This window comes from Dicentrarchus labrax, unplaced genomic scaffold, assembly GCF_905237075.1.
Source record: "Dicentrarchus labrax unplaced genomic scaffold, dlabrax2021, whole genome shotgun sequence".
NCBI lineage: Eukaryota > Metazoa > Chordata > Actinopteri > Moronidae > Dicentrarchus > Dicentrarchus labrax.
In genome coordinates, this window is record NW_026136710.1 from 16360406 (window position 1) to 16372713 (window position 12308).

At 39.7% G+C, this 12308-nt stretch overlaps 1 protein-coding gene across 1 annotated transcript in view; it reads left to right on the forward strand.

Moving 5' to 3' along the window:
* The window catches only part of LOC127370703 (ephrin type-A receptor 5), a 63345-nt gene that overhangs the window by 32339 nt on the left and 18698 nt on the right, over positions 1 to 12308 (forward strand). Inside the window, exons 6-11 of the mRNA XM_051412986.1 lie at positions 4893 to 5017; positions 5906 to 5995; positions 6178 to 6247; positions 6390 to 6492; positions 10052 to 10119; positions 11311 to 11436. Coding sequence (XP_051268946.1) covers positions 4893 to 5017; positions 5906 to 5995; positions 6178 to 6247; positions 6390 to 6492; positions 10052 to 10119; positions 11311 to 11436 — 582 coding nt within the window. The remainder of the gene's footprint in view (positions 1 to 4892; positions 5018 to 5905; positions 5996 to 6177; positions 6248 to 6389; positions 6493 to 10051; positions 10120 to 11310; positions 11437 to 12308) is intronic.

Sequence of the window (12308 nt, forward strand, 5' to 3'; positions counted from 1 at the left end):
CACATTCAGAAAACATTCAGAGGTCTGGTGCAGCTTAACCATTTTAAAAATTCAAGTCATATATTTTGCTGTGCTTTGATGTCGCCTTTCACACCAATAGTTTTGATAAGGTAGCTAGCTAGCAACCACTATTAAATTGTAAAAATTCATTTAAAAAAATAAAAAATGAATCACCAAACTGACTACAGAACTATTCCTGCAGCCCAATGGCATTTCCAGTTGTCTATGTTTGAGATAGTTGGTTATGCTTTGTGTATAAAACTGAAACAAAAAAGACTTGTGTGACATACTATGAGCATACTGTTCATTCTACACAAGGAGAAAATATCATTCATGATTCCAAATTATAAAATCAAAAAAAGTTTGAAATATAACTGGCCATGAATCATCAATAATCAAATTCGGTGTTTGTTTGCCAATAAGCTTTATGTGCACCATAAATGAGTTTCTGTGGTAGCTCAGCTCTATTATGTCTTTATTTCTGGCCATTTGTTTTTCATGTTGTTCACAGTGTGGGAGCACTGTGTGGTAACTGCACACTAAATGTTCCCATACATTGTTTTTGCTGTTGTAGGCTATTAATCAAATGAATCGTGATACATTACCTTGTGGGTGGTTAAAAAAAAATAAATAAGTGCACAGCCTGGTGCTCTGCCCATGTGTCTTACTTTTGTTTAGATGTAAAAGTAGTGGTCACCAGAGTGTTTGCACTGAAACCACAATGAATTGAACTCGAGGATTAAAGAAGACAGACGAGCTATTTGGTAGAGCAGAGCATATGGGTATAGAGAGTGGGTAGGAAAGCAGCTGGCCGTGGGGCACATGAAGGCAGGAAGTCTTCAGTTTTGGGTTAAGGGGGATCTTATATTTTGAGTACGGATGCCAGTAGCCCTGTTTCAAGGCTGTTGGCGTATCACAGCCTGGTACTGCGCCAAAGCGTTTAAAATACACACACCAGTCCACTGTGGCAGTGTCACGTTTTCAGCATGTGCACTTTCCTCAGTCATGTTAACAATAATAAATATGCAACATCTGGTAACACTTCTGTCTGATTATGTTTAGGGGCCAAAAGTACTTTGTTAGGTTTAGGAAGAGATCATAAGTTACGTACCTGACAAGTCAAGACTGACTTTCGACTTTACACATGGGACTCAAACAGCTGTCTCTTGGGTGACAGTCTTGTGTTTGTTGGAACCATCCATCCACAAACTTCCACCCTACACGGACTGCCATCTTCATACACCTGTGTACATTGTACATCTAGGCGAGGCAAAACGTGACACTGACAGAGTATCCCCTAGTGGATCGGCTGATCTATTACACGCTGTGGTTTGGGACTGGACCGCGTATCATGCTCCTAGAAACAGGAACCTGAACATTTCAACCACTCAGAGATTCTTCATTTATTATCACTGTAAAAGAGAGGAAGAAAGAAAGAAAAGCTCATGTTTTCTTCCTCACTCACCAACTGCCGTGCTGCTAGCAGCAGTGCTGGCCCTACTGGTCAAAGGCAATATAGGAGGAAATGAAAGAAATTATTAATAAATTATTCAACATCTTTTTTGTGCGTAGTTTCTTCTGACTTTTAGGGAATTCAGTCTCTGTTAAAATAAATAATATGTTTTGTTTCTTTACACATACCTGACATCTTGTACTTTCAATTCATAAGACAGTTGCCTCCACCTGGTTGAATTCGTACATTTGGTATTCTATTAACCATATTTTTATGGATTATATCCCTTTATTAGTCAGACGACAGAGAGATTACATGAAATAAGGGAACTGATATAGGGAACAACATACTGCATAGTTCCTTTGCCGGACACTGTGAACGTTGCAAACCCCACGGTCAAGAAGGTTCCCACTTCTTTCAGGATCCTTGTTAGGATTTTTATGACTTCCTGACTAAAATGTGCAGGTCTCAGCTGACAGGAATGCAATGCATTGTACAGTACGACGGATTGTTTCATGGCTGCCAAATGACTGTCACCGTTTCAAATGTATGACAAAAGACTGGCATGAGATAAAGCAAGTAGGCAGGGGGTTAAGTTGCAAACAAAAGATGAGAGCAGCTTTGCTACTTTACAACCTCAGGAAGAAGCCATCTCTCTCTCTGTCTCCTATCTCTCTCTCATTCTCTCTTTCTGTCATTCTCTGAGGGTAGTTAAAGGATAATAAACCAGATATTTGAAGGTCTGTATTGATTTTGGTGATGCTTCAGACAGATAGCGGTCTGAGAGGCTCATGTTCTGCGCTGTGATAACGTTGCTCTTATCTGAGGCCAGAGTTGTTACACTGGAGGGCTGCACTCGTCCACTGAATAGCTTTCACTTCAACCTTTTCTAACCTTTCTCTTCGTGAAATAGAAGGATTCACAGCTTCAGGTTGATAGAAAAACAGAAAAGAGCACACAGATGTAAATCATGGGGAAAAAGAGGTTCGTGTTCATTTGTGGGCTGCCTTCCTGTACTGTTCATTAGCAGATGTAACAAGCACAGGAAGTGTTTAAACTTGGAAGTGTGATTCCACTGTCTTCACTGATGCTAAAATGAAAGTGTTGCTAGGGCCCTGTCTACACTCTTTCACCACATCTCCCCCTCGATGTGTCTCTCATATATTTCATCTCTTTTTTTTTTTTCCATTTTTGTCAAGCCTCTCGCTTGTCTTCCACCCCCTCGTCCTCCCCCTCCTTTAGCACCCCTTCCCTCTCTTTCCTCTCTTCCATTCTCTCTCTGCATTTGCATTTCTCAGTTATGGATGTTTAAAACACTTGATTAGTGCTTCTGTTGACCAAAACGCTGTTTTGGGTGCTATATATGGATGTCGTGCAAATGTGCTTCAAATAAATCTGTTAAATGTACAGAAAACAGTAAATTACAATAAAGGAAGCTTTAGTCTTGCACATTTTGAACATGTAGTTTTCTAACTAACTAAAATAAGAATAGGAGTGAACTTCTGGAATATATTCACAATTGGTGCTTAAATGATTAGTCAATACACTGAAAATGTAAACAATGCTTAGTCATTTAAGTAATTTATAAAGCATTATGTATCTGTTTTCTACTGTTATGTGAATATATTTGGGTTTTGGACTTTGAATCGGACAAAACAAGCAATTTATAGACATCGGCTTAGGCTCTGGGAAAATTCTGATGGGTGTTTTTTCACAATTTTTCTTTTCTTCTAACATTTGACCCAATCAATTAGCTTCAATCTCAGTTCAAATTTTATATATTTTATATGTGGAATATCACATCAGGTTTATTTATATAACCCAAAATCTATATGTATATAATATACCAGATGGCTTTACTCTCTGTATGCTTTCATATGACACCCTCTATTCAACTTTTGATTAAATATAGCATGGCAAACTGCATCCCTTTTTGGAGGATTTATACTTAGATTTTGGGGTTTTGTTACCCGTTAAGCTGCTGGGAAAAGAAGCCATCTCTCTCATCATCGCATCCCAGCATTTATACCATTTAAGCGGGGTGTGTGTGTGTGTGTGTGTGTGTGTGTGTGTGTGTGTGTGTGTGTGTGTGTGTGTGTGTGTGTGTGTGTGTGTGTGTGTGTGTGTGTGTGTGTGTGTGTGTGTGTGTGTGTGTGTGTGTGTGTGTGTGTGTGTGATTCGGTTTCTGGTTTCAGGCTTTTAAGATGTTGCAGATAACACTTCTGTGCGACCATCCACTCAGGATACAGTTACTGTGTTTGTAGCGATGATTTATTCCCTCTGGAGTTCTGCTGAGGCTATTGAAACCTAAACGGTGTTTAGCATTTGCAGTAGAGGCACACACACACACACACACACACACACACACACACAAACACATACTATCAGGATGTTGCCTGAGGGAGCATTTTGCCTGGTGAAAAGCTCTTTATGTGTCAGAGACTCTCCAACTGTCCCTTTGAGAGATGGGCAAACAGTTCAGGTTACAACAGGATGGCCCAATGATTGATGCAAACTCACACTCACTTGACTTCAGAACTTACAGAATAAAAAAACTATAATGGAAACAGTTTTCTCCTGTGATAGTATGGCCACTTTTTAAGACATAAACCACTAGAATTGATACGTGATATGTATAACATTACCACAGTAAATACAGTCTATATAGTGCTTGCAGGATTTTCACTTTGTCACTACATTATTTAACAATTTTTAAATGTGTATTCCATCCTCAGCAGACCGCCTAACTTGGTATACCAAAAACTCTGTGCCAGATGTGTAAAGTCATAGTTGACGTTAGTGGCTCCTCTGCCAGCATCTACTGAATAGCAAAATATAAAAGGAAGTTTAATGAGGCACAGGTGCAGCCAGATTGCAAACATTTTTTTTTCAGAGGCAGAGCTGCTCTGGAACCAGACATAATCTCTGTGGTTGAGTTCAAGCTCAATAGACTGCGCCAAATTACCTCAGAGGAACTTTGGTAACTAACAAACTTAAATTCCAAGGAAGGAACTCTGGAGAAAATATGATAAAACATGGCAGATCTTCTTTTTTCTCACCCAGCATGACAGAAATACCCAACAGCAAACACAGATGTACATTGCTGCGTGTTGGTCTTTTTTTTGTGATTTTGTTTCATCTTCAGTTAAATATTTCATACTGAACAACAATCACAGCAAGCATTACAATTAGCTCTGCGCATGTAAGCATCAAAGAATGAGGTGTCATCAGGAGAGGACTGTCTTAAAGATGCTGATTGTACCCAACATACCCATTTCTCTTGTGTTTAATCACTGTTTGATGTTAGGTCAGTCATGTTAAATACTGGAATTGAAGAGATTCACTTGCATCATATTAAACTTATAGATTTTGTACTACTCCAGCAAATGAATGTGCTCGAAATAAAATGAACTATGTCTTTATATCTGTGTGTGTGCAGCACCCTCCCCAGTGAGTGTGGTGAGAAAAGATCATACTGGAAAGAGCAGCATCGCTATTTCTTGGGCGGAGCCTGATCGCCCCAATGGTATCATCCTGGAGTACGAGATCAAGTATTTTGAAAAGGTAAAAAAAAAGTACTTTTTTAATCATTTCATAATTGTTTTGTCAATCTCATGTTCTCCCTAATGCAAATTTATATACTGGTAATTTCAAACAGTATTGTGATGAGCTAACAGCACTATCGCAGAACGTATGTATACTTCTGAGGTTGAGAGTTAACTTTCAAAGCCGTTTTTTAAAACTGCTGAAAAAGCTGTATTTCATGCATTTGAGAATATGATGATGCTAATTTAACCCAAAGCACCAGTGGATGTTTGCCTTATAACAGCCCTGTACTCCACATATTTAATGCATTACAGGTACAGAAACTTTTGTTCAAATTGGCCCTCAGAGATACAACTGAATATACATTCAGTTTAACTTGAAGCATTTTCTTTTTTTACTTTGGCCACTGAGAAAACCTGTACCTCAAAAAGGCTCTTTCTTGGGACCGCTCTGTAGCTGTGTGGTTTTCTTTTAAGTTGGACTTGGGTAGAGACAGCAATTTGATGCTTGTATTCAGATCATTGTTCCTGTGCCCTTCCTCTTTTCCCTCTTTCATCCTCTGTTGTCTTCTTTTCTGGGAAGGTCAGAACAAAGGTGCACAGGAGAGCAGAGCAGGGTTTGTGGTCAGTGGTTAGCTAATGGCCTCTGGCTAATGGAGGGGACATTTAGCTTTGTTTAAACCTGATGTGGTTACAGTTTGGAAACCGATCCTCCCACACATGCATTTAAACACACACTCACACTCACACATGTACCACTATAGCTTAGCCATAGAAATGTGTAGAAGAATGGGGGGGGGGATACAGGCGACAACACAGATAAACAAATAATCATAAAGGCTACAAAAATGTATGTAAGGCATTCAAATGAAATACACTAACCCCATCTCCCTTTCTCTTACTGCAGGAGCAGGACTCGAGTTACACTATTATTAAATCCAAGGAGACTGAGATGGTGGTGGAAGGGCTGAAGCCCTCTTCAGTCTACATCTTCCAGGTAAAGCAAACAAAACAAATATGTGCATCTATGTAAGGATGGCAAAAAAAGCAGTTTAGTCTAAAGTGAAAAAAGAAGATGTGAATAAACAATTACAAAGAAGTTGTTGAATCAAAGTCATGTCTAACACATGCATAGACATGAAAATATGATGTGATATATTTGGATATGATGCACTACAGGTGCGAGCCAGGACCTCAGCAGGCTATGGCGCATTCAGCCGACGTTTTGAATTCCAGACAAGCCCTTACTGTGAGTACACATGGCAGTAATAATAAAGTTCAACTTGCATGTGACTTTCACCTGCTTTTGGAGGCTGCGTGAAAAAGAGATGCCAGGTGTGTTTTTGTGTGTGTACCATGTGTGTCTTATCCCACCTCTTTTTTTCCTGCAGTAACAGCTACCAGTGAGCGTGCTCAAGCTTCAATAGTCGTCGTGGCCATCACGTTGGCTCTGGTCCTGCTGGCAGTAGTCGCTGGATTCCTGCTCAGTGGACGGTAAGACTCAAATACACACCGAACGAAATATAGACACAACCAGGAAAGCGTGTATATATTTATACATATGCAGGTGTAAGTACATGCAGGTATGCCCACACACATATTTCTCCTGTGGATAGGATATCTGCAGCACATTAGATGCTACTAAGAGTGCTGGAATACAATGAAAATTCTGACTTTATAAAGATATAATTCATGTGTTGCATTGTAAGTTTTATATGTTGTGTTATTGGAATCGTTAAGTAACACTGAGCTGGTAGCGTGTCAAGGACATTCAATTTTTTGCTTCTGAATGTATGATGTGAATTTATTGAAGATGTGGGAATTTTGCCAGTTTGTAGTGACATCCCTCAATCTCTCACCTTTGGAGAAAGTAAAGTGATTGGATGATGAGAGTAAACTTTTTATAAACAGAATTTTACAAAGACAAGACAGGACATCCAAACTTAATATATTTAGGAACTGTTCTGTCCATGAAAGGAAACGAAGAGTGTCACAGTTTTATTTCTAAATACAGTCTGTAAAGCACATTAGTCATTTAGAGAGAGAGGACATCCCCTTGTACTCTTCTGACCTATTGCTGACAAACAAAAATGCATATCAAATCTCATTTCTGACCCAGTTATGTGTTCATGGGATTAGATAAATGGCTTGAGGTTAGAGTTTTGTTATAGGTCAGGATTAAGGGATAGTTTTTAGGTTAGTGGTTTGGGGTCGATGCATACTGTACAAGCCAGTAGATTCTCCTCAAGTCTGGTGACGCAACTTTTCTCTGTTACACATCGACATTTAGCACTGTGTGTGCTCCATGTACCTGCATGCCTCCAGGCTCATATGACCTATACTTAACCTTGTCCTTTAAATGGTACAACCAATTTTCTGATATGATTTTCACACGACATACACAAATAATGTATATAGCAAAGGAAGCTCTCAAGCACATAATTGATTTTATGTCCATAAATGTCCCCCAGACTCTTTTGTTTATCTATAAAAGTCTCTGAACTCTTGATTCCATCTTCTCTAACCACATTTTCCTGTGATATGTATTTAATTTAGTTCATTACCAGCTATACATGTCCAAATCCTTTTACTGAGGGCAGGTTTACAAGGCTCAGTGTGAATTCAGATTCACATCCATACTAGTGTGGTCTGTTCTTCCACCCATCTCTCCATTCATGTATTTGTATTATTAAGCTTATGTCCATCTATCGTTCATCATTTTTGCATCCATACACACCTTTTGTTGCTCCTTCATTCATTAACCTCTCTGTCTCTTTAACTATTCGATTGTCTTTTTTGAAATGTATTCCCAAAGATATTCTGAATATGTAGTTATCTGACAGAATGATCAGATGAATAGACGGTGGGGGGCTCTGGTGATGTTCAAGGATTAAACAGCAAATCAGAAAGACACAGTGGGGATTTTGGTTTAGCCGAACACGGATGAGGATCGAGGATGGCTCGGGTTTTTGTGTGGGGGAGGAGAGATGGAGGAATGCCAAATTTTCCAGTGATGGATTTGGGACACAAGCACCACAACCCCCCCATCCACTGTATACCGCCTCCCCCTCCCCTGCTCCTGCATGACCCTCCAGACTACACACGCATGCATAGACATCCAGACACAGCACACATGTGTAGAGACACAGACACATAAGCACTGATGCATGTATGCATGGGTTAACACACACACACACACGCAGACGCACACACATACAGGAAGTTTGGAGGGCAGGCTGGGCATTGAGCTTGCTCAAACCCCTTGACTCAACAGACCCGGCAAACTAAATACCCTCAGGCAGACACACATGTACAAAACACACACACTCACACAGACTCCCCTCCCCCAGACTATCCAGCTGCCCATACCAAACCCCTCCAGCCAAGCCTGGCTGTCCTACAGAGAGCTGTGATGGGAAAGAGTTGGACATGACCCCTGTGTGTGTGTGTGTGTGTGTGTGTGTGTGTGTGTGTGTGTGTGTGTGTGTGTGTGTGTGTGTGTGTGTGTGTGTGTGTGTGTGTGTGTGTGTGTGTGTGTGTGTGTGTGTGTGTGTGTGTGTGTGTGTGTGTGTGTGTGTGTGTGTGTTGTCGCTGTGTTCAAGCACTGGCTTTTTTTGTCTTGAAGAACGAAAAAGTGAGGAAAACTCAGCCATCTAAAACATTTTATTGACTCATGGTCTGACAAATGCAGTAGAGTAAATGCATGCATTCACCTCAAAAGTATACAAATTTTAGTGCTATGTCTCTGTGTCTGTTTAGTCAGCGTTATATGTTTGCATGTGTGTTTGTGTATAGGATCAAGTTTAAAATCAATCCTCCTGTTTAATCTGGGTTATCTGTGATTATCTCTGATGCTGCTTGTCTAAATATTGACATACTGAAGCTTTGAGCACACAGACACATATCCACACGGCAAACAAATGAATACAGGTTTTGGCCTATACGTCCGAAATACACAGACATGTTTTCTCAAATGAGCGTGAGGGAAAAATATATCAAGATGCAGTCAAAAGCCAGTGACGCAAATAATCTCTCCTATATGTCATTTTTCTTTTGGGCAAGTTGACCAAAAAGCATTATTTTGTAAGTGCAAGACTGCTTTCTCCTCTGCCAGAAGTCAGAGTTGATCTGTTGACGAGGGCTTTCTTAGAAAGTTGTTTTATTTGAAAACTGCAGTCCTTTGCTAACGTCTAAAAGGCTGGTAGTTTTCAGCACTTTCAGCAATATTTTTGAGAACCTTGAAATGTAAGTTAGCAGATCCTATGAGAAAATAAAAAGCTTATGTTGCACTTAGATCCCTGTGTGATCGTACTCTCAGTTGGCCAGGATTTGCTTTTCTGTGTCTGGACCATTTTGTGGTATCTTTACTCTAATCTCTGTCTGTGTAAATGTCACTGTTTGCTCTTCGTTTAGATATACAGTAGATAAAATGCGTAAGGGCCATCATTTGTGCAACCTTGTACTAGAAATTGGAAAATGATGTAAAGAAATGATGTCATTGCTAAATGATGCAGCAGAGGCAATTTATCTCTCTGAAACTGAATGTTTTTTAATGTGTCATTAAATAAAAATAACTTGAAGGGCACACTGAGAGCACATACATCCACCAAGGCCAATAGTCCAGTCTTCTGTGATATGCAAATCTGCAAGCGCAACCAGTCTGTATTACAACTGACCTATCTCGCAATGTTAACGAAACTGAATAATAATTGTGTATCTGCCCCATTATTCAGATCTGCTCCAAATTAAATAGGCTCTTCCTTAGCCCATGCTACACCATTCCAGTTTCATGAAAATCAGGCCACTTGTTTTTCTGTAATCCTGCTGACAAACAAACAAACAAACAAAAGGCACCAAAATGTAACCTCCTTGGTGGAGGTCACAATAGGGGGGCTGATTGCCAGAGCTGTTTTATTGCTGAAAATACTGCTGATTAGCATCCACCTTTTTTTAACAGTGTTGATGAAATTATCATTTATGCACGCGTAATTGTCAAGGTTTGCACATAGAAATACTGTAATATGACACTGATTCTGCTGTGTTTGTGTCTCAGGCGGTGTGGCTACAGCAAAGCAAAGCAGGATCCTGAAGAGGAGAAGATGCACTTCCACAATGGTCACAGTAAGTTAAGAAACCCCACTCATTCTGTATATCTGTATGTGTGTTGGCAAGTTCATCCAAAGTTTACTCTACATGTACACTAGAGGGTTCATACAGTGGTCAAGTCTGCATGAGTTTGTTCATCCCTGTAGGCGGGTGTGTGTGTGTGTGTGTGTGTGTGTGTGTGTGTGTGTGTGTGTGTGTGTGTGTGTGTGTGTGTGTGTGTGTGTGTGTGTGTGTGTGTGTGTGTGTGTGTGTGTGTGTGTGTGTGTGTGTGTGTGTGTGTGTGTGTGTGTCTCTCAACCAGTTCGGTTGACAATGTTTGTCACTAGGAGCTATTCTTTGAATGACACAACTACCAACCAGCTCCATGGCAGCCATGTTGGCAGAGGACACACAAAGCTATGATGATTTATAGGCTGTGACAGCTTAATATATTTGACCACATTTTTGGCATTGTATCCAGCTATCCATCTGTTAGCATCAGAGCCGACCATGACGGGTACATCAGCTCCGGAGAAATCAGGGGGAAAATAATGCCACATTGCCAATATGTGTGGTTTACTGTCATATTCATTCATACAATAAAATGATTTTTTTTTTTAAAAATGAGTGTTATTACTTATCAGGCCCTCAAAAAGTGATAGAAAGTGTCTTGTTTTTGAGATAACTGAAGTTATGAATCATTGTATTTTGTTCCCTAGGCTCAGTATTTTAGGTAATTTTGGTAAGTACTTTCTGTAGGAGTGATGTGTTTTAAAAGGTAGAATAATAATAATAAGGGCTTCAGGAGGTCAAAGCAAGAACTAAATCACATCACCTCAACAATATGAAAAGCCAGAAAAAATATTGATTAAGACATATGGATAATCACACTATCACAGTATACATTATTTTGTGTATTTATATCAGAATAAAAGATAATAGACACATTTATGGAAATTCAAACAAGAAACGGACAAATCAAGCTACTACATCAACTCGGATGCAAAAATCTAAACAAAAATCAATATTGCCATAAAGTAATCAGGCTCCTCGATTTGCAACATTGTCTGCAACAGCCTAATACAACGCTTGCAGCATGTTCAGGTAAAGAGTGGGACCACCATTGTTATGTATACATGCATTGTATTGTGTATTCAAGCCTGAATATATGTTAATAATGGTAAATGACATCTAAATGGTAATGACGCCATGCCTGTGTGTCTGCAGTAAAGTTCCCGGGGGTGCGTACCTACATTGACCCCCTCACCTATGAAGATCCCAACCAGGCAGTGCATGAATTTACCCAGGAGATCGACGTCTCATTCATCTCCATAGAGAGGATCATCGGAGCTGGTGAGTCTGACTCTGTGAGTGTGTGTGTGTGTGTGTCTGTGTGTCTGTGTGTCTGTGTGTCTTTCTATGTATGTGTTTTGCAGATGCCCTGATTCTTATTCTGAGCGTCAGTTTGGGGATGATTTGGCCAGAATAATGTATCAGAGAATACATTATTGTTCATTCCAAAGTGAACCTGTTCAGTCAAGCATGCTCGGGTAGAATATTGTACTATTCATCAGCTTAATTTCAGACAATACTGTATGAAAACACACTCGATGTACAGTCATAACAGTAATGAGTCTAGCCTAATTTTGTCTTGCTGTATAGAATTTAACTATTTTCTCGTTACCTCTATAATAGTGCGTCATATTTTCTTCAACCTGCATAAACCTGCCACATTCCTGATTGCATGTCTCTGTATATAGACGAACATTTAGACACAGTCAATTAAGCCAAACACTGTGCTAGAAAATAACACTTCTCACAGCTTTAAATGGTGCTCGTCCTCTGCTGACAAACATGTTGATTTGAAACATTTGTGAGCCTCACAAGCATTCTGCAGTTCAATAGGCCCTTCAGTGTAAGGCTACTTGTGTTTTTTAGGTTCTTATCTGTTGTGATAATGAGCACTGAGATGACTGGCGCTTGCCTGGTATTTATACAGAAGTCAGTCATTTGGTTGCATTGTGGAACAACAAACAACATAAGAAATGGATTGCAACCGGTGGAGATGAGAAATATCTGAAGATGCCCTTGTAGTCAAACTCAGTATCAACAACAAAATAAAGTTTTTTTTCCCGAATTTATTTAGGTTTTCTTTTTCTCCACAGCTTTTTAAAGTAGCATGGGTTCGTAGTCTTCAAACGTATACCTGGTTTCAAATAAAGCAA